At 37.6% G+C, this 23638-nt stretch overlaps 1 protein-coding gene and 1 long non-coding RNA gene across 3 annotated transcripts in view; one reads left to right on the top strand and one right to left on the bottom strand.

Moving 5' to 3' along the window:
• Positions 1-23638, bottom strand: part of LOC106530582 (uncharacterized) — an 84933-nt gene that overhangs the window by 17757 nt on the left and 43538 nt on the right. The window contains exons 4-6 of one of the 2 annotated variants that reach the window (XR_001311809.1): positions 15495-15619; positions 5950-5987; positions 5373-5449 (exon numbers count right to left, since the gene is read on the bottom strand). This is a non-coding gene — a long non-coding RNA (uncharacterized LOC106530582). Of the gene's footprint in view, positions 1-5113; positions 5450-5949; positions 5988-15494; positions 15620-23638 lie in introns of those variants that run through there. The other variant, XR_001311808.1, reaches the window with a different exon arrangement.
• The window catches only part of LOC106530581 (transcription factor SOX-5), a gene marked incomplete at its 3' end in the record, with an annotated part of 225596 nt that continues 211329 nt past the window's right edge, over positions 9372-23638 (top strand). Inside the window, 2 exon segments of the mRNA XM_014026227.1 lie at positions 9372-9411; positions 9738-9953. Coding sequence (XP_013881681.1) covers positions 9387-9411; positions 9738-9953 — 241 coding nt within the window.

Genomic DNA, 23638 nt, shown 5'->3' on the forward strand with positions numbered 1-23638 from the left:
CATAAAAAACATAAAAAACATAAATAAAGTTGATTCTCTGTTGCAAATCAAAAATTACTGAAAATTTCAAACTTAATGTTCTTGACTTGATAAGTATAAAACTATCTGGGTCCAGATAAAACATTAGCGAGGGTCTGATTTGGCCCGCGGGCCTTCATGTTGACACATGTAGATGTCTGGATTTCATTCCTCAGCTTCACAGAAGAAAATACATTGATGATTAAATTATTATATGAACTAAACTCCTAATTAGACTAAAACATGTTTTCATAAACCTCCTGCCTATAAGATAAAAAAGGAAGTGAAAGCTTTTTGTGACAAAAATMAATTCATTGATGATGTGGGGAATTCCTTTTCTTTAAATAAAAGAGATTAAAAAGTGATGTTTTTGCATTACAGTTGTCTAAAATAAATGAGATTTTAAAGGTTTACTGCGTGGACACCAGTGTGTTTTTTTTTAATAAGTTTGGATCCAAATTGTGCATGTTTGTGACTCAAACTACGTGTGACAGAAAAAGAAATAAGTTGTGCGTGTGTGCGCGAGTGGTGTGTGTAAGCGTGGCTCGAGGGGTGAGTGAGTTTTATCCCACTGTCAGAGAGAATGTGTCAGATTTCAAGTCCTTTGTTCCTTGTCGCCAAGCCTTGTCGTTACGTCTATCCACGCGCGTGTTGAGTGTTTGCCTGCCATCCCTGTCGGCTTTAGTTATTAGTCACTGGCTCTGTCGAGAGCCTCCCCCCTCCCTTCCTCCCTCCCTCCAAATAGTTTGGAAGTCATAAATCCATAAGCAGACAGATGTAAGCTGGGGACCAAATACAGAGATATATTAGGCGTTCCTCTGGATCTAGCAAGCTGCTTGATGGGACATAAATGCAATCATATCCTTTCTCCCAAATCCCTCAGAGCTTTCAGATTCTCCCTTCACCACCGCTGATAGACGATTAAGATACAGATGCTTCTGTCTGCGCGCTACGCTAAATCTGCTGAGATAATTCTCAAGTATACCATATGTCTTCCCTTACATTTTGACTCGCAGCGCCTTGTCTGAAGCTGAGACGCAGAATGAAGGAATTATGAAGGAGCGTTTTTAAACAGACTAACGTGTAACATCTCTGGAAACAAAGACGATTCTATTAAAATATTCTAYCTGCAGCTCCTGGAGCAGGGGCGGAGCCAGAGGGGTGGCTAGGGGGGGCACCTGGTTGGCCACCTCTAGTGCAAATAATTGACAAGTGGGTGGGGATCTTAGATTTTTGTTGAAGATTGGTCTCTGACACATTTTCAGCKGTTTATGTTTAAAAATAGCTGAATTAGAGCTCTTTGTAAATTAGCATTAGCCATAGCTTCATTTAGCATTTACATGGGCAATCGRCATGTGATCGTTCTTAGCTACGCTACAACAAATTTCATCCCAGTAAGTCTAAAAATGGTTAAATTATAACCTTTTAGAGTAATATTTGATTAGCATTTAAAATAAAGCAAATATTATTTTTGGCTACTTCTACTAATTTTTGACTTTGTACATCTAAAAATAGCTGAAGTTTTTTTTTTCAACAGACTAACGTGTAACATCTCTGGAAACAAAAAGTGTTCTGTTAAATTATTCTGTCTACTTAAGAATATCCATGGTGAGGCAGCTCCTGGAGCAGGGGCGGAGCCAGAGGGGTGGAGCCAGAGGGGTGGAGCCAAATGGGTGGCTGGGGTGGCACCTGGTTGGCCACCTCAGGTGCAAATAGCTGAGAAGTGGGTGGGGATCTTAGATTTTGTGGAAAATTGGTCTCTGACACATTTACAGCTGTTTATGTTTAAAAATGGCTGAATTATAGCTCTTTGTAAATTAGCATTAGCCATAGTGGTTAGCTTAATTTAGCRTTAACATGGGCAATCGGCATGTGATCGTTCTTATCTACGCTACAACAAATTTCATCTCAATAAGTCTTAAAATGGTTAAAATACAGCCTTTTAGAGTTAGCTGTGGTGGCCACTTTGAATATTTGATTTGCATTTAGAATTAAGCAAAGATTATTTTTTGGCTACTTCTATATTAGTTTTTGGCTTTGTATGCCTAAAAATAGCTGAATGTTTTGCTAGGATTACACAAAATATCGTCTCAGTATTTCATAAAACAGCTGAATTAAAGCCATTTGGAAATAGGTGTGGTGGCCATCTTGAATTTTCTTTATTATTATAATTATTATTATCTTTATTTATTATCTTTATTTGCATGTACCCCCCCCCCAAAAAAAAATAAAAATAAAAATAATACATCCTGGCCACCCCTGTGTCACCCCTTACACAAACGTCTAGCTCTGCCCCTGTCCTGGAGGGAAACCAGCTTATCCTGAGGTCTCCCAACATTCTCCAGAGAGGATCCTGTCCATGATGCTGAGTGTGACTTTGTGTCATTGAATGGTTCAAGTCCAGACCTTAAACTCCCACAGACCCCCCCCCCCATCACACACACACACACAGAATGACCCTGATCATAAAGCCTTTCCCAGGTCCACAAACACATGTGGACCAGACAATCAAACTCCCATGATTACCTCTGCTTTGAAATCATTATACTCCTTTTACTGTAATTGAGTCTGAGAACCCAAATGCTTCAATAATACCAGATTATGAATTCATTATGATATGCTGGAATAATGCTGGCCAGATGTGGGCGCTTTGTCTGATTGGCATCATGAACCTAATCCAAACTGGACATCTGACAATGGAGGTATTTCTGACCCTGAAATGACTTTGAGCTCATTCTGGATGTAAAATAAATAATTAACATAAGAAAATTAAAATAAAAGCCAAGGCAATCAAAGCTGGCAGCTGTGTGATTATTTCAACACGACAGTTTGTGAACAATGGGTCATTTTCTGTGCTTTTCTAACTCTTAGATGTTCCTGACTAATTAATTAAAAGCATKTAATCCAAATCACTTCAAACTAAATTACCACAAAAAGATACGACACAAATGTTTCATGTGAAACTACAGCGTTAACGCCAAGCACTGAGTGACTGCTCAAACATGCTGAAGAAGCTGAAATACAGGTATTAAAGCTAAAATCATCAGAACACTAGCTAAAAGTTCAAATGAAACAACAGCTAAAAGCTAAAAGCACATTTCTAATGTAGCAAAAGGATTGCAAAGAGCTTGATGCATAGCTAAAAGTTAAAAGTATCAAAAGGTAGGTAGAAGTTAAAAGTAACTAAAGATGGTCCAAATGCTAAAAGTAGCAAAAGGCTAGGTAAAAGTTAAAAGTAGCTAAAGATGGTCCAATGCTAAAGGTAGCAAAAGGTTAGGTAGTAGTTAAAAGTAGCTAAAGATGGTCTAAATGCTAAAAGTAGCAAAAGGTAGAAGTTAAAAGTAGCTAAAGATAGTATAAATGCTAAAAGTAGCAAAAGTCTTGGTAGTAGCTAAAAGTAGCTAAAGATGGTCCAAATGCTAAAAGTAGCAAAATGTTAGGTAGTAGCTAAAAGTAGCTAAAGATTGTCCAAATGCTAAAAGTAGCAAAAGGCTAGGTGGACGTTAAAAGTAGCTAAAGATAGCCTAAATGCTAAAAGTAGCAAAAGGTTAGGTAGTAGCTAAAAGTAGCTAAAGATGGTCCAAATGCTAAAAGTAGCAAAAGGTTAGGTAGTAGCTAAAAGTAGCTAAAGATTGTCCAAATGCTAAAAGTAGCAAAAGGTTAGGTAGAAGTTAAAAGTAGCTAAAGATTGTCCAAATGCTAAAAGTAGCAAAAGGTTAGGTAGTAGTTAAAAGTAGCTAAAGATAGTCTAAAAGCTAAAAGTAGCAAAAGGCTAGGTAGAAGTTAAAATTACCTAAAGATAGACTAAATGCTAAAAGTAGCAAAAGGCTAGCTAGAGGCTAAAGTAACTAACAGAACAGCAGCTAAAAGCTCAAAGCTAAAGCACTACAACTCAAAGCTAAAAATAACAAAATGCTAGYTAAAAACTTAAAGTAGCAAAAGTTTAGTTAGAGGCTAAATTGTCCGAATGGTAGATAAAATTTAAATGTGGCAAAATCCTTGCTAAAAGCTAAATGTAGTAAAAAAAAACTAGCTAGAGGCTAAGGAAACAGAACATCAGCTATAAGCTCAAGCACTATAACTAAAAGCTAAAAATAACAAAAGGCTAGCTAAATGCTAAAGAAGGCAAAAACAGAGCAAGAATTTTAAGGGAAGAAAGTTTTAAGGAACTGAAATGATGCTGATTTATCTGTGAGAAAAACATTTGTAAATAACCTTAAATATTTAGAAAGTTCTTACAAACAAAAGTCATAGCGCCCATCTCCTGAACGAGCCAAACATTTTGATATATATTTGAATAGCTTTGCAAAAAGACTTTCTCAAACAAGATCTGAAATTTAAAGTTATCTAAAAAGTTTAAGTATAATCCAGTTTTCTCGTACAGATACTTCCTCAGATTGTTTGTTGTGTAGATGAGGTAAATATTCCTCTTTCTGAAATCAGAGGAGTCCTGCTTGTGTCACCAGTGCCTGGTGTCTGCTCCAAACCACTCCAAGGTGGACTCTTGGAACAGGAAGCACCGCCTTGACCCTCGCTTCCTCCATTGCTCCTTGTTTATGTTCCAACAACTTCCTGCATTTCTGTCATTTCTCAGGCTTGGAACAGTGCGGCCGTCGGACGGTCATATCATGATAGATTTGTCTGGCAGAGGAAGGTTTTTCTGTGAAGGATTAGCAGCTGATAGGAGAGCTGCTCCAGACTGTGGTGCACCTGTAATGTCTGTTTTCAGCCACTAGAGGGAGTTTAAGCCTGAGCTATGTGAGGCCCCACATGACTGGAGGTAAGGGCGCTGACATCTTTTATCAACTCAGTTCTATTTTATTTGAAGTATTCTTGACATTGAAGCTAAATGTTTTGCTATTCAAACATTCATATTAGATCTTTTCAAATAATTTATGATTCTTTATAGATTTTTAAGTGCCAATTTAAACAGGTGCGCTTTAAAGGTGAAAAAACTTTGAAATTTCTCTCTGTAACATACTTTTACACATAGCATCTTTAAAAAMCAGTGAGAATGATGCACGTATGAAGCATACTGAGATGTGCAAATGGGTTTAAATCACAGCCAATAAACATCTTCATTTTATAAATATCAGGTTATGACTTATTTTTCCTAAAATCAAAGAGAAAAAAACTCTGATTCTAAAACAGGCCAGTTTTCATCCTCTTATTAAAGCTTAATCACAGACGTGACTTTATTTTCTTTGTTTTGGGGGCCTCCTKGTGCATAACTGTGCAAAGACTCATCTCCGTCATGTCGGCAGGTGTCGTTTGGCCAGACTCTTAAGCTGAAAGCCCCCAGGACCCCAGCACAAGCTGCCAAATCCTGTGAAAGTAGCTGTGGAACAAAATACCTGAAGGAGCTGCAGGGAAACACTCAGATGTTGGGTTTTGTTCTCATTAATATGATCAGAGGTGAAATGCTGGTCATCTAAAAAAGAAAAAAAAACACATAAAAAGGTCATTTTTCTGCAAAGATTGTGATTAAAACAGCTGATAATTTTCTATAGCATCATAAAAAATCATTAACTTTTAAAAAACCTTAAAAAAGGCTGAGAGGTTTATTGCTTTTTTTTGCTTTGGATAGGGGACACATTTGTAACGTAGAAAAAATAAGAAAGTTCTGCTTGTGCTCAGTTTGGAAGTAGAAAGACCACCAGTGGTTCTGGAAACAATCCCAAGCAAACAGGAAGTCCCCACGACTAAAACTAAACTACATTTGGGGGGGAGTCAAGTGGAAATGCAAAAACAAAAGCAGAATTTCATTATATTTTGGATTTCTCAAAAAAAAAAAGAAGAAATGACACTTTGTGATAATCCAGTTCTTGCATTAAAGTGTTTACACGAGGTCAGCTCAGCAGCCTGTGTGTTTCTTTAAAACAAAAAGCTAAATATCTCAGATTAAAACACAATGAACTGAATCAAACRCACCTTTACAGAATGTTCCCGGAGCTACGAGCTGCTAAACACTGCAGAGACAGGGGGAAAAGATTGGAGTGACATCCCAGTTATTGCTCTTGACATTTGTGCATCGTCCAGGAGCATATGTGCAGTAAATGCTGCACCTAAGGGAGGTTTTGTGTGTGTGTGTGTCTGTGTGTGTGTGTGTGTGTGTGTACGCCTGTACAGAAGAGCTAAGTGCAGCTGAGGACAGACGGTGAATGAATAATAAAGTGTGTCAAACCTGACCTATGTGGTCATTCATTTTAGACTTTTCCTCTGCATCACACACAAACACAAACACAAACACAAACACAAACACACACACACACACACACACACTGCAGGAATGACCAGACGCCTTTGTTTTTCAGCTGCTGAACTGTGAAAGCGAGCTGGACAGGGATCAACCATATAATGTCGTTTTGACGGCCACTCCAGCTCAGACGCTGCCGCCCTCCTCGCTTCAGCCGATTGCCCCCGAGCCCTGAAACACCCCCCCCCCCCCATCTGCACAGGAAGACGGTGGCATTTGGTGGGTACAGTGGGCAGYAAATCACAACATTAGAGACAAACACATAGATGGAGCGAGAGAATGAAACTGTGAGTAAGACATGAATCATCAAATCAAGCAAAACAAAAAGAATTYAAGTGTATTACTCAGAGGAATGTGGATTTCCTGCTCATTGCAGCTGTTTTACTCAAACCTCGGAAATAATAAAATCCTCAAAAGAAAACTCATGTGTTGTATATGACTACAACCACACCAAATCTGAGCTCAGTATTTGTAAAATTGGCTAAATTATATCCATTCTGGTGTTTTCTAAGGTCAGATGTGATCTTTAATAGTCTCATCAGTTCTGAGGGCTTACAAAGTGAATATTTCTTTAAAAGTTTCTGTGAAATCTGTCCAGTSGTCCATGAGATGTTYTGCTAACAGACAGATTTCACTGAGAATGGTAAAGTTTTAAACAAAGCWGCAGTGAAATCTGTTGGGGATCRGTCTCCGCTACCACCACACCAAATTCTGCATCAAAATCTGTGAAATCAACTCAGTTAAATTATTTTTCTTTTTGTATGGAAAGTCTGTGGCAGCCATTTTGAATGAGTCCAAATGTAAATCATCTAAATTTACGCAATTTTTTTTGTTTAAAGTCAGTTTAACTCTCTCTAAAAAACCTACTTGAAGCTTTAAATGCCGATAATACAACTCAATTTATAATAAATCTTAAATTTCATAATGTAATAATCGTTTTTATTTGTAGAACACGACATTTATTGGCAGTTTTAGGTGTAATAAATTGTCATAAATCTGTATTTGCTTATGTTTTCATGACACTTTTATTTTTAATTTGTATTTTTATTATGACCGGGGGACATATTTAAATAAAACTCGTACCATAGCTTAAAATAGGCCTGCAGACTGCACTTTTCTTTTTCTTTACCCTATGCAACTTGCTTCAAATGCTAACAGGCTAACACTTTTAACCTTTTATTAATTTTGCTACAGATGTTTTATTCACACATATACAAAAAAATAAGAAAAAAAAAGACAAAAGATAAAACTTGCCTTTTTAATTGTATGCATGTAAAGAATATTAATTTTCATGTTAGTTGAGATGAAAGCTATAAAAGCTCCTGGAGAGGGACTGAAGTGCTGCAGACCCTATGCATAACACAATAATTAAAGCAGGAAAAAACAATTGTATAAATAATTACATTAATTTGTTTTTAGCTACTTTAAAGTAAATATTCCAAACAGAACCCCACTTCAAAATGCCTGAACTATCCCTTTAACTGAGCTACTTTTCTACAGTGATCTACATGTAATATCTGATTGGACACTTCCGTGTTGTTTTTATGAMGAGCAGCGAAATTAACCAATCAAATAATCAGAAGGCGGGCTCTGTAACATGACACGCGCTAATTAAAGTATGATTGACACCTGGTTCGGCACGAGCTTACTGGAAGACGYGGTGAGTATTTAACACTAAAAACGCACTTTTAACACAAAACTGACAAACTTGTTGCGACTTTTAGAAACAGTGTGTGCTGTTTAGTTGACGACAAGAATAAAAAAAAGCCAAATAAAGTGATAACTGAAATTACCGCGAGGAAAACCTGTTTTACAGTATTTGCTAATTTGCGCTAACTAGCATAGCTTAGCTTAGCATGTAAAAGTCCCTTTTTCTGGATTTTAAATTGTATATTTGTAAGTGTCTAAGCATTATTTAAAGGTGGATATTAGGTATCTGCATCCTGTCAGTATTTTTTCCTCTTACCTGCCACTCACCTGTCCACCTGTCGGTCCCTCACGTGTCTGTCTGTCACTGTGTCCAGATGGAGCTGCATGATGGATTTTTACCTAAATACTGGCAGAAAAATAAGTGTATTTGCAAAAAGTAGCTAAAAATATTCAGACTAGAGTGAATGTAAAAAAATTAAATATTTTTAATTCAAAACTTTCTATTTAAGTCCATTAATTTACTTCATTTTATTGATTTTTATTATTTTTCTTGCATGCTGCCGCAACTTTACCCAGAAACACTTTTATTTAAGCATATTTTTACTTAAATTATTGTTTCTAATTAATTTAAAGTTATATACTACATGCTCAGGTGTTGTTTTTATTGGTTTCCTCTCCCTTTCTTTATTGTTATAACACTTATTTTGCTTCTTCATCTCATTTTCTCTCATTCGCTGGCCTTTATAATGGAATAAATGAACTTAGAGATGTTGTGTCATTAAATTAGAAGTACAAACAGATTTGTAGAAGCAACAGCTCCTCCTAAAAATGAGATTTTGTTTGGTGTGTAAGTCTTGTATCACAACTTTAACATGTTAGTTACATTAACTTTGATCAAATGAGAGATTTTATAAATGTAACTCCTGATTTTGATGATTATATGGACTTATCTAAGCATTAACACATTGATGTGTGTGTGGACACTCACGCTGTTYTGCCTGCCGCTCCTGATGCACGTTACAGGCTGTGCCGAGCACCAAGTGTCCATCTGCTTCACAGCTGTGCAGGAAGCTTTCTCTGCACGTTTCAGCTTCTAGTTCATCTCTATRTTAGTATTGTTTCATTCTATCAAACACAAATAAAGTCACATGTAATATTTTAGTACTTAAACAGTTATTAGTGTCTGACTATGAGCTGAGACGGTCGTAGACTCGTTGATGATGCAAAATTGCAAGAAAAAAGCCAGATTTTCTGTTGTTGAATTTTGAGCATTTGCAAGTCGTGCAGCGGCGATATTTAAAAATCGCAGCCTGTTTTCTGGTGCACAGCTTGCACAAATGTAGTGTTGATCATGCACATTATTTCGCCCACGTCGTGTGATTTATTCAGCTGAAATTCTTTATTCCTGCAGGACAGTTTGTTTCGCTGCCAGGTGAGAACGACAGATAAGTCCAAAGCTCAGATGGTGGGAGCTTCAAGGGTTCAAGGTGGGTTGCAGAGGAAATAGGTTGCCTAAAGTTGTTTTGAGTACGTTCGAAACACGCAGTAAACTCAGAGAACATTTTGGAGCCTCCATCATGGGTGTTAAAGTCACTTCCAATGTGCAGTTTAATYCTCTTTATAATAAAACATTGTCCTATAGTGTGGTAGGATTTAGAATCAAGTATTTTTTTACTGTAGCTGTTTAGCCATGGTGACAGTACCTGCACCGAAGAGACGAGCGTTCTGTAATTAACCTAAATCTGTTTGTGTCTCTGTGTGTGTGTGTGCTTTGGGTGTGCGCACGGATGTTTGTGTGTAATGTGAAGAGAAGTGAAGAGAGGGAGAGGTAGCGGAGAAAGACGTGGAGTGGCGAGGGAGCGACGGAGAATTGACACAAATCAACGTGAGCACCCAAACCACCATCATCATCAGCAGCGGCGGCGGCCGGCGGCGGCAGCCTCCCCGACCTCCATCACCTCCCTTCTTCTCCCTGGAAGACACCAGCAGCACCAGAGGGAAACAGACACTCCTGTCCAACACTTGACTGGTAAGAGCGCAGATTTATTCACACTCCCAAACACGGTGAAGTTGTTTTAAAGCACAGATAAGAATGGAGTCATGGCTTTATCTTCACACTCGTCTCCTCTCTGCTGCTGCACCGGAGAACACGACTCTCAGAGTAGAACCGTGCGAGCGTGTGCTGCCAGTCCTCCTCCAGTCGGTTATTTTACAGCCCGTTGGGGCTCGGGGATTGGACCGAGGGAGGCTTTTTCCACCAATCAGCATGCTTCCCCGAAAGCAGGAATTAAAGGAGAAGGTAGAGGGGTAGTAAAAAGTTTTACTCTGAGACTTCTTTTAAACAGAATAAAAACGAGTGAAACATTTTCTGGTTTCACAGAATTACTTGAAACAAATTGTTCGTGTTTGTTTTTAGTTTGTGCCTTCAGCATGACATTTATTTCTCAGTAGAACTAGATCCAAGCTTTTATTGTTCATCAGCTTTTCTGTCTTTTAGCTAAATGAATCCCTGGACAAAGTTTTAATAAAACTCTCAGAACATCTACAACTAAATATCTATTGGAGACAACCAAATTCAAGATGGCTGCCATAGACGACTGAACGTAGAAAACACAAAAATCAGTATAATTCAGTCTGTTTCGGAGATATTGAGCTAAAATTTGATGTGGTAGTAGGGCTGATGGTATGACCTCAAATTCATTTCACAGTATAAATTGAATCCCTTCACGGTAACAATATATACTGCAGTAGAAAATGATCATAAAAAGCAAAGACAATGTAATTTTTAGAGCATTTATTTAGCAGAAAACTGTAATCATAATCAAACCCAGCATTTTTGCTGTAATGCAAATGAACATAAAAGTACAAAAGGATGTTTTATATATATATTGCAAAATGGTTTCAACAACAAACAAAACATTTCTCAAATTTTCAACAATATCAAAATAAAGTGGATGTCTGTAGAYGAACTTCATATCGTTTCTACCATCTCGTACACTGCACAGAGTCAAGGCCTCAACATACTCCATCTGAACGGCCGAAATCGTCTTTCGTTGTCGAAAATTGCGTCATTTTGTCTGCCCCTTCTTGTCACAACCCTCCGGGAGAACTTTTCTTCACATAAGTAATTACTGTGTGATTGGGCAGAAGTTTGTGGGTGTGTTTGTTTACGCTAGACGCTGCCTTTTACTTCAACTGCTCGCTTCCAGAATCCGACGTTTGCAGGCATTTATAAAGAAATGGTAAAAAAACTTGTGGATAGAGATAAAACAGACGTTGTGCACAGCTGCTAAAATCTGTGGCGCTTTAATCTGGACAGATTAAAGGTGAGTATCTGCGTTGGTTTTTTTTTTTTTTTCTATAGCGTAAACTCCAGCAGGGGTTTCCCAGGAGTTTGGCGCGGTGTGTCTCAGGAGCTATGAAAGGTGTGTGTGAAAACAAACAGAACAACCACGTGACCGCACGTTGACTGTGGGGCTTCAGATTGATTATAGTCGATATGTTGTGGATGAAGTGCTCTGTCTTAGAACATGGAGCATAGAGGATTATCAAGGTCCGACAAAAGTGTTTGCAACTTTAACATAAAATGATCTCAGCTTAAAACTCTGCCATGAAAGTCAGCATTATCTTTATCTCTTCAGAACAGCTGAGCCAAGCTAAGTTTTAAAGTTAACTAGTTTGAGAATAATCTTGATGATCATACTGACATAATTTGTTGCTTTTGGAGACATCCTGTCGTACCTTATTTTTCATTTCTGACCAGTTGCACTTTTATATACAGACTTCCTAAACTCTTATTTTAAATTTTTTTTAAAGAAACAGCTGTGGCCATTGTTGAGCGATTCTGTATCTCATCTGAATGTGAAATGCATCTGTTATTTACAGTTGTACAGTAACAGCAGCAGCTGCCCACCATTTGTTACTGTGGGAGCTTGGCAGCGGTGGATGTTGTTATCAGTCCATAGCATCAGGGATTGGTTTCCGCTCTGTTTTAAGACAGTGATGACAACATGGCACCGCACACTAAAAAACAACAACGACACACACACAAATAAGGCTTGTTGGTTTCATGATTGTGTGCATTTGGATATCCTGAGGCCCACGGAGCAAAACACATTGTTAGATGCAGGTAAGAGTCAGACGGAGAGAGACATCTGTCAGTCTCTCAGTGGCACTTTCACAATGCTTTTGATGAGATACGCTCAGTTTTCTCTATCTTGTTTCCACATGCAGCACCCAAACACAAACATATAAACACTCAGTATAAAAAACACAGGGCTCAGGTGAGGAATCTGTGTGTTTGACTGCTTTAACAGGGTGTTGATCTTGTACAAGACAGACAGTTGTAAACAAATCCCTCAACATGAGGAGGCTTAGTGGAGCTTATCCTTCTTTTCTCACCCTATCAAAGTATGTTTGTGTGACTTAAGAAGCAATAAAATGGAGAGTCGAAGAGTTTTTCAGCTTTGCAGAAATTTCTGTTTACATGAAGTAGAGTTTGGATTTGGTTATGCTACAAAAACAGACAGCCTTGTCTGTTGATGGTTCATCTGTTGTCTAAAGTGAGCTCCACCTCAGAAACCCATATATCACAGCTGTGTACACATTATTGTTAGGGCTGTGTATTGGCAAGAATTTGGCGATACGATACATATCATGACAGAGGGGTCACGATACGATATATTCTGATATGTTGTGATACTGTAAGCAAGGCGATATATTGCGATTTTTTTTGTCCAAAAATTCAATTAAATAAAAAACTCTTACTGGAAAAAAAAAGAAAAAAAGAGTTTTATGTCACGGGGGGAGTGCCGAGCTCGAGACACTAGACGCATGCGCTACATGTGCATGTCTGCCTTCCGTAACATTGGAAAAAAGAGCGCACAAAACACTTAATTTGTCTTAAAAATACAGACATTGTGACAAATAAGTAACTGTTTGTAACCTTACCTCAGCTTTAAGGCAGAGGGTGTCGATCTTTTCCGCTCAGATTCAGCTATCGGAGCATGAAGCTAATGTTTACTCGCATTGCTAATAACTCTCTGGCGCTCAAGAGGTAGAGGAGCCAAATGGCTGGCTCACTGCTGCCAACTAGTGGTCAGAGGCTGAACTACAACATAAAAATGAACGGCTGGCAGGAAAGTTGACGTTTTAAACCTTAATAAAAAATCGATACAGAGCTTTAGAATATCGATACAGTATCGGGAAATGAAATATCGCGATATTTCAGTGTATCGATATTTTCTTACAACCCTAATTATTGTACACACATCTGATTCAGCTGCATCCAGGGCTGCAGTGTCACGATTCTGCATCTGTAAATGAAAGACAGTTTGCTAGTCTTTCTGCAAAAACAACCTGCGATGTAGACTGGAGACCGTTGCAATTTCATCTCTTAAGTTGTGTGTTTTAGTTCGAGTGTTGGTCATTCCTGATTTAAATTCAGTTTTTATGAATAAGTCCTAAATATGTAGTCAAATGAGTTTAGATGTATTTAAAGTATGTCCAGAGGATGAATCTCAGCTACTACCACAACAAATTTTATTTTTATATCTCTAATCTTGAGTTAAAACCATTTTGCTATAGCTGTTTTAAATTGGATTGACTCTAAAAGTTAAAGTTGGTACTTAGTGATTACTTTTTGTACGTTTTGCTAAAGCCCCTCCAGTGTTTCACAAGATGTTTTGCTAACAAAGATAACTGCAGCAGTTAATGCCAACGTTTACAAACAGATCGTGCACAATAAATTAGGGCTCAGAGTAGACCTGGGCAATAAACCGAAAAATAACCGATACAGACATTTATGACAATAACCGACGTAATTTTGCCCAAGTTGGTATTTTCGGTATTTTAAAAAAATGAGGAAAAGAGAAACCTGCTTGTTTTCTGTTGTGGTCTCGTTAAAGTCGCCCAGTCTGATGCAGGTTTAAACAGACGCTGCTTTCAAGAAATCAAACGAACCCCACAGCTTTATCCAATCAGAGCAGAGCAGGGCGRGTCTTTCTGATGTCGGTGCAGCAGTCTGCAGGATAAACACCGGTCAGCCTGCAGCTCCTGTCCTGAGTGAACAAACCCCGTCCTCCACACTTTGCTCCCGAGCTACCAGAGACGTTGGTATCTAAAATCTGACACACTRTAAGTTTATGTTCAGAGCTTCGTTGTCTAACAGATATGTCCAACTTTGCTCACGTGACCAAACTCCTCTCCTCGTAAAGACAGCACTGTTACAAGAGCGAGGTGCACACAGGCTGAGCCACAGTTTCAGTTCTTTTAATGAAACATTAACTCTAACAGACGAACATTTGTTTGTCCCGTATTATAGAAAAGATGAGTCTCCGCTTAGCATTACCCCCCCAAAAGAAAAAAAAAAAAACCTGCTATGTAGTTTATCATATCTATAAATTTCMTTCTTCACAATATABHTTGCTTATATTTAGAACCATACTGTGACTGAACTGCTCTGTGATTCAATAAATGATCAAATATGAAGAATAAATARTATTAAATGATTACATGAGCTCTCCAAATAATATAATCTTTTTGAAAGAAATAGTTAATATACGTAATAATACGTAATAATACGTAATAATAATAATAGAGAAAGTCAGTTTAACAAATAAAAAATTGTAGTTGTGTTTTTTTTGTGCGGTAAAAAAACATATTTGGTATATTTTTTATATATAAAATTATAATACATAATGTGTTTGTTTGCACTGAAAAGTTATGGAAATGTTTAAATATTTCTATGACTATATCTGACTCAAGTCTTGACAAAAATGTTTTTTATTCAATGTTAAAAACACTAAAATGACAAACAGTATAAACTACAGAAAAGCTGCTCAAAATCTGAACTGTGAACTTTGACTAAGAACATGGACACAGTGTATAGTGTTATGACTATACTATAGTGTGTACTTGTGTGTGGTGGGGGGTGGTAGTAAGTTTTATCATGCATTTATCGTTATCGAGGTGAACTGGTCAATATATTGTGATATTGATTTTAGTTCATATTGCCCAGTTCTAGCTCAGAGTAAAGGTGAGGCAGCCACCTTTAAATTGGGTTGATCTCAAAAGTTGATCAGTTGTTGAGGAACACCCATTAATTTCTGAAAGTTTCATTAAAATGCAGACGTTCATGAGATATTTTGCTAACAAACAAAAAAATAAAACACAGACAAAAACATTAATACATGTAAAATTTCTTGTCATTTTTGTGTTTCCTATGATTAGTTGTCTGTGGCGCCCATCAGTTCAGGGGTTTCTGAGATATTTTGCTAACAGACAAACACAAACAGACAGGCACTGGTAATTACATGATGGTCCACTGTTTGCAGCATCAGGCAATAAAGAAGTTCTGCACCCCTCGAGGTTTTGTTTTTTAATGAACTAAAGTCCAAGTTGGACAGAGGCTGCTTAATTCCAAACTTTTTTCTTCTGTTCCTTTGTGCATCAAACTCTTAAAAAAAACATAACAAGCATCTTTCATGGATCAAATAAGCACAGCAGTGCTCGTTGTGCCAAAACGGGATTAAAAAAAAAAAAAGAGAGACAGTGAGGGAGAGAGAAATACCTTATTATTGTTATCAAAGTGAAGCCAGCTCCTCTCCTGCTGCTCTTTTGGGACCTTGCTCTCTCTCTCTGCTCACAAACCCAGGGGGAATCCAAACATGACCCGCATACACACCCCACCTCCTCCTGGAACACACACACACACACACACACACAGGCCCAACTTGGTTCACTTCGTTTCATTTGTGAAATTAGTCCATTCTCTCTGACCCCGTCTTTTCATCAAGCGCATCGGTGCATATTTTAGTCCCTTTCCTGTGCTTGTTTTACTAATTGGTGGCTATACTTCACCCAACACTGATATCCTTTGATCATCATAGATCATTACGTTTACCTCATTAATTTGCTCAAAGTAATAATGCACCCCCCCCACCGAGAAAAAAAAAAATTAAGGGTCCGTGCAAAATTAAATTAATAACAGATCATGTGAGCCAGAAAATGACTACTGTTGTGATTTTTTTCCCCCCTCATCCTGATTATTTATTGTTCACCACCTGTATCCACAATCTCATTTTTTTCGGAGTCTGCGACACTGTGTGAGCTTCACAGATTCACCTGTTGGTGTCACACCTCATCAGGTACGGCTGCTATAAGTAGGCTAAAGGTTAACCCCTCCCTGGTGTTTATAATAACCATGTTAAAATCCCTATTAAATAAAAATTTAAAATATTGCATCACAATTTGTGCAATTTACAACAAAACTTGCACAAAAACAGTCTGGAGAAAATCCCAGAGTCTTTCCACAGGGCTAAGTTTTATATCTACAGATATTTACATTCATACAGAATGATTGACAGATGTCTTGCCCCGCCCCCTCTGTTTGCTGCTCATTGGGGTTATTTTTGTTCAGTCCAGGGTCAGTCAGTGACGTACAATAACGTGCCTTGAATGCAGGTGTTTATGGTAGGGGTGGGTGATATTAGGAATTTTGGTACTGATCCGATACCAAGTAAATGTAAAGCTACCATCGCCGATTCTGATGCCAATACAAATACTTGATTTTTGCCTTAGTTAGTCAATTACAATAAAACACAGGACAAATATTTTAGGCAAACAAAAATGTTTTGTATTAACCAACTACAACAAAAATAAAATGTGCAAAATGACAAGAAAGAAGCAGACATGCAACAAAAATATAAATATAATGGTGTCAACAATAACAACAACAACAAAAGCTTCCATAGGACACAGGACAATGATGACGACTAATGACTAACTCCAAACACTTAGACTGTGCAATAGTGCGAATAGTGTATACAAAATAATCAATCTCATCACCCTAGTGTTGATCTGATACTGATACTCATCTTGGTTAGTGGGTGTGGCTTGTCGTAGACTGAGTAGGTACAATGGCAATCAAGATTAACGTGAATGAGGTGGATTATTTAATTTTGTGCTCATTTGCTTCAACTTCTCTGTAGGACAAACTGGAATGAAGAGGTTTGGACCAAAGGATATTCAAATCTAACAAAAGGAAAAGCAGCAAAACCATTTTGTTTGTTTGAAGTTATAGTTGAAACCTTAAATGCAGAGAAATTATGTATTGGACAACTGACAGAGGCTCTGTGTAAACTTGTTTTTTTTTTGTTTACAGTTGTGTTTGTGCTGTAAAAAGGACAGTGCCAATTTATGGCAGGTTTTCATTATTTCAAATTATCCATCTATCCATCCATCCATCCATCCATCCATCCATCCATCCATTTTCTGTACACGCTTCTTCCTTTCAGGGTCACGTGGGTCACTGGTGCCCATATCCAGCAGTCACAGTGCGAGGGGCAGGGTACACCCTGGACCAGTTCGCAAGTCCATCACAGGGCAACCTATTTCAAATTAGATGCTTGTATTGTTGGAACCTAATCTGCAGCAGTTTTATTAAACATCTGTATGTTAAATATCTGTTATCACACCCTACATGTAACCCCACCAACACCCTGTTCTCCAACGCTTGTGAACAAAACCCCAAGATATTTAAACTCCTCCACTTAAAGCCGCATCTCACTCTGAACCTCATGCAATATACTTGTTTGTATGTGTTAGCATAATATTTCATACACCACTGGGCAGACTTTCATGAAATAATCATACATTTAGAGACAATTTAATAAGGCTGTCACAGTTAATTGATGTGAGCAAAGAAAAAAAATGGTTATAATACGGTCAGATTTATAGATATTGAACTAAAATTGGGTATGATAGAAGCCAAGACTCATCCAATCAGAGCGTCCAGAATCTTTGTATAAAACTTTGTCATCCGTTGAAACCAGCGATGATTAATTTTTGGAATCATCGTAATTCAAGAAGGCCGTCACGGCCAGCTCATCTTAGAAAACAAAGAAATGACTACAACTCGGTCAGTTTTGGAGATATTGAGCTGAAACTTGTGTTGGTAGAAGCTGGGAGATATTCTCAACGCACACTCAGAGGACTTTTCAGTTCCATTAAATGTTCAACAACAACAACAAAAAATCTTTGTGATTGTGACTGAGTGTGTTTTCTTGTCATTTTCATCTATGACCTCTTTTTAGGGTACAGTTCCCAGTAGTGGGTCATATCATTGTGTGTGTGTGTGTGTGTGTGTGTGTGTTTCCCAGCCTATATGCCTGTGCAGAAACGATGGACATGCCAAGTTTAGCACAGCTTCCCTCTGATCCAGCACTACTTCACACATTTCCTCCCTCTATGATGCCTTCTTCCACTTTCAACATCCTTCCCTTTTTTATGGAAAAGAGCCAATTAGACGTGTGTCTGTTTGTTTTAAACAAAATGGCTTTTAATTAGCGCGATCAAAAAGGCTTCCTTCTGCAGGCCCCGGGATCCACTTTGTAGTTCCCCCTCTAGATCGGGCATGGGTTTGATGCCACCTGATAGGACGCCAAGACAATCAGAACCCTCTAATAACCAAAACACACACACACACGCACACTCTTTATCACTTTGTCTTCATGGATTGCTCGGCCTCTGTTAAAATCTTTTGTTGCACTGTTCTCATAACCCTCTCTTTGTGTTTGCTGCGTCTTTTAATGATTTTTTTGTTCCTTTTTTCTTTTTGTGTTCTTAGTCTCTGATCTGTATTATTCTAATGATGAAGTCCACCGTGGTTCAGTCCTGCCTTTGAGTAATGTTTGGTTTGACAATTTTACTTAATTGACATTTTATATCTTTGCTAAAAATGGGAACGTTTATCACCTGAAGAGTAAAGGATAGTATTAAACTGAGACCAAGTCAAGACCATAAAAACAAAACAAACAGAAACTAGTGTCCTAAAACATACTGTACACAGGTAGCTAACATAAAATGTTCGGCTAATATTGCCTGAATCTCTTTGTGTAAGAGCCTGGTAAAGAATTCTGGTACAGATGCAGATTACTAAAGTTTATTAGCTTATTCTTTATGATTTATATAACTGAAGACTCTGCAGACATCTTCCGCTCCCAGACAACCACTGCTGACTTTCTTGGAGTGCCTCATGCGAGTGAAAGGGGTGGGGTTGGGTGACAGCGGTAATAAAAATATATAATAAGCAACGAGTCACATTTGGGTTTGAATCTGTACGTTTTTAAGTCCAATAAAAGCAAAGATGGTAAATAAATTGGACAATATTCTGGCAATTTAGAGGTATTTCCACAGTTGTGGAGGATGCCGAATCCTCAATGTCAGAAACCATCAAAAAGTGGTCTTAGGACCGGTTTAAAGACCAAGACCTTCCTCGAGAACTACAGCACTGGTCAGGGCAAATGGTAATGTTGTTGCCTCATGAACAACTGGACAGCCAACACAAAAGTGGCAACAACTCATTCAATTTTACAGACATTAAAGCTGCAGTTTCATAAAAAGTATTTTTTTACATATTGGTTAAAACTGTCATCATGTCCTGACAGTAGAATATGAAACAGACCATTTGTGAAAAAATAAAGCTTGTCTGGCAAGTGGGAGGGACCTGTAAGTTGTGCCTTTTCAAATTTTCAGTCCACAGTTTTCTCTAAACTACCTACTGCAGCTTAAAGCTAAAATTAGCTATAGCAGCTGGGAGTAATTCACAACATGTACCAGTTTATTATTTTAAGGTTTGACTAACATCTCCATCCTTCCCCAGCAGAAAAAGTTTCTGCTAATTTCACTGAAGTAACTCAGGAAAACCAACAGTGTGGTTTACAGCAGGGTTATTATAGTTAACTAAAACTAACTAAATAACGAAAACTGAAATTGAAAAAACATTTTAATTAACTAAAATAAATAAAAACTGCAATAAAAAACGATAACTAACTAAAACTGTATAATTTGTTTTACAAAAATAGCTAAAACTAACTGAAATAGTAGATAGAATATCCTTAGTTTTAGTGTTTGTCCATTTATTTTGAGCCGTGTGGATCTTTATTTATTTATTTATTTTTAATTGAGTAGTTTCCCTTTAGCTGTGGGCCGTAACAACATTTGTTTACAGTCTGCTGCTCAGCATCATCTGCCAAATAACGACAGTAAAGTTTGGGAGAAAGCGACAAAGTCCACTTTGGGATTTCTTTGAATATGACTGCAAGAAAAATCAAAGCGTCTTGTAGTGGAAACAGGTGAAGAAATAGTTGGGATACTTCTCAAGAGAAAAACTGTATGAATCAAACTCACACAAGATGCTAACTGTGACTATCTTTACATGCTAACTTCTGTCAGTAGCTGCCATGAAAAACAAGCAACAAGTAGCACCGGGTTGGAGACAACTATTGTCATCGTCCTAAAATAATCACCCAAGTCCTTAGTTGGCAAAATTGAGTTACGCATTTATTTTAGGAAGGTGTCGCTATAATAGACTGCTTTAGTGACCAATTAGCTGTTGGTTAGTGAAGTCACAGGAACATCACAAGCTGGAGGATGCATTGGCAAATAAACTATAAAAAAACTAATACTAGAACTAATAAAAACTAAACTAAAACTAAGCATTAAAATGCAATAATAACTAATAAAAACTTAGCAAATCCACTGTAAATTAAAACTAACTGATTTCAAAGAAAAAAGTCACATAACCTTGTGAAAGGGCAATAATACATGAACTCATCTAAAATGCTGAGTCAAGTTAGACTAATATTACAACAAGAACCTTTTATGTTTTGGTGATAAAGTTATTTCTGTGCCCAGGTTCTGTTTGTGTTCCCAGATACTGATCTGGTTCTGACTGGACCTGCATGCTGTATGTGAGATTTGTGTATGTTTGTGCATATCTCTCTGTCAGGTGATGTCCGTTTTATTGTTTGTCTGCTGCTGACAGTGGCTGCAGGGGCGCAAGATGTGACCCAATCAGTTCACTACTGCTCAGCTCACCACAGCTGTAATTGACACGTGTGTGTGCGCACACTTGTGTGTGTGTGTGTGTTTGGACTTGAGCTGAAATAGGATTCACTGACAGCTGTCAGCTTGCTTTTTCTCGATCAAGATCTCCTCTCTCCTGGTTGCGTTCACATTTTCTGAGCAGTTCACGGTGAGCCAGGATTTGTGGCTCAGTGAGGCGTCTAAAGGTGTAGATTTTCAGCTTCCTGTTTGTGATCAGCTGTGCTACAGCGGACCATCTAGATGYTCTTCTATCAATTTTAATATCATTGAAGGAATTTATTAGTCATTTAGACACTGATTTGAAAGCACCACATAATTTTCTTAGTTTTCCTTATTAAGTATTGATTCTTATAAACTGTTGTGTAACTATTGTAATGCCTTGATCGAAATAATTTTAGTTACATGCCTGAAACACCATGACAACACATAATAAAATAGTGTCGCAGTAGCAACATGCTATGTGCTTACATCCATTGCCGCTATGTTTGTAATGACTTATCGGGAGAACAAACATATTCATGCGTAACTTTAATAGCATTTCATACTTAATTGAAACACTGCAGTTGCGAAACTGTGTTTTTCGACATTAACAGAATATCGACAAAGTTTTGCGCACATTTGCAATGGAAACACAGCTAGAGTTTTATGTTTTTTAGTTCCTTCTCTACAGCTCTCCTCTGAGCGAATAGTCATCTCTGAGGAATTAAAAGTGTGCGCGTGTGTGTGTATGTGTTCAAACACTTAGCATAGGGCCTCCTTGGTCTCCCTTCATTTCCATATAATTAGATTGTGTGTGAAAGGCTGCTTCCAGTGCATTGATTAAGTGTCAGAGGAGAGGAGAGCAGAGTACACAAGCATCTCTGGGCAGAGGGGACATGTCACTGCAATAACCTGTCAAACACACACACACGCACACACACACACACACACACACACACACACACAGGCTGTTCTATAGCCGATATCAGAAGTGACGTCTTAGTTACTGAAGAAAAGCACCAACACAAAGATCCAGCATTGTTTGTGCGTACAGTTCCACTTCGATTGCACTTGTTGTTTTGTGTGACAGAATTGAAGCAGACAGCCTCAGCCTGTTGTTTTCTTAAACTAACTCTTGTTCGCTCGCTGTTTAATTTATGTTTGCTGTGACTTACGCTGACTGGGGTGTTAGATGACTCTCCTCTCTCCTGCCCTATATAAGGACAAAACTAGCAGACCTGGCTGAGCCGCGCTGATCTTTGCTAATGGATTAGTCTTTTTTTTTACATCTAGATATACTGAGCCTCGAGCTGAACAACATTCCAGAAAACTATGAAGAATACCCGACCTACATCTCATCCTTGCACACACATTTACTTCATTTTTGTTTATATTGTTAATCCACACTATTGTTTCCCAGTTTTTTTGTGTTAATTTTCTGTTCTTATTGAATTTGTGCTAATTTAGCCATTCATAAATACATTCAGCTATTTAAGGAAATGGGTGCCATCACTTTTGGGTTTTGTAATTTTTATATTTTCTGAATATAGACATTTATAAAAAAACAATAATAGCTCTTCAATTCTTGCACAAACATTGTTGGTTTTGAAATCTGTCTCGGCATACTTGCTCTGTTTTTGTTTACTTTTGCTTCTTTGAAATTTTAGCAAATGTTCTGGTATTTTTAACTTTTAGGTCGCTTTTTGTTACTTTTAGCTCTTAGTATTTAGCCAGCCTTTTGCTACTTTTAGCAAGACTTTTTTACTTTTTATTTTTAGCTATCATTCTGCTACTTTTAACTTTTAGTCAGATATTTTTTACTTGGAGCTTCTAGCAAACCTTTTAAAACTTATATCTACAGTTCTGCTACTTTTAGCTAACCTTTTGCAACTTTTAGCTAGACTTTTGTTACTTTTATTATTTAGCTATCACTCTGCTACTTTTAGCTTTTAGTCAGATTATCAACTTTGAGATTCTAACAAGCCTTTTAATACTTTTAGCCTTTAGCTAGTCTTTTGATACTTTTATTATTTTGCTACTTTTAGCTTGTCTTTAGCTTGCCGTCAGCCTTTTTTGACTTAATACTATTCTACTTTTAGCTTTTAGCTAACCTTTTGCTATTTATAGGTTTTAGACAGCCATTTTCTACTTTTTTGCTAATATTTGCTACTTTTAGTTTTTAGTTCCCCTTTTGTTACTTTTTRCTTTTAGYTACCAACCGCTACTTTTAGCTTTAACACAGATGTTTGCTAATTTGTGCTTCTAGCAAGACTTTTAGTACTTTTAGCTACATTTCTGCTAGTTATAGCTTTTAGACAGCCTATTGCTACTTTCATGGTTGAGTTCCACTTTTACTACTTTTAATTTTTAGCTACCAAACTACTGCAACCTTTACTTTTCGGAAATGTTTTGCTAGTTTTAGCTAGTGTTTTGCTGTTTATAGCTAACATTTTGACACTAATAACTTTTAGTTAGTGTTTTTTGGTTATTTTAGCTTTTTGTTAGTGTTTTTCTTTTTGTGTCATTTATCCAGAGGTTTGCTACTTTTAGTTATGATCACTTAGCTTCAGCCTCTTCACCTAATATAAACAAAGTCGAAGAACCACTCAGCCTTTTTAGGGCGGATTTAGTCACAGGTTTTTTTTTTCTAGTGATGGGTTTAGGAAATGTTTAGCTGACATATTGTCGAGATGCGAGTACGTTCTTGTTTCACACTACAAGCTGCCTGATAGGAACTCTTATTTTTGGACAGAGCACAGATGTGCTGAAGTCTTTTACAAAATAAAAGACTTAAGAAATTGTTTTTTGCTAATCCAGCAGACAAGAGCTGACAAAAACTTTATATCG

This window comes from Austrofundulus limnaeus, unplaced genomic scaffold (assembly GCF_001266775.1).
Source record: "Austrofundulus limnaeus strain Quisiro unplaced genomic scaffold, Austrofundulus_limnaeus-1.0 Scaffold534, whole genome shotgun sequence".
In the NCBI taxonomy this organism is placed as follows: domain Eukaryota; kingdom Metazoa; phylum Chordata; class Actinopteri; order Cyprinodontiformes; family Rivulidae; genus Austrofundulus; species Austrofundulus limnaeus.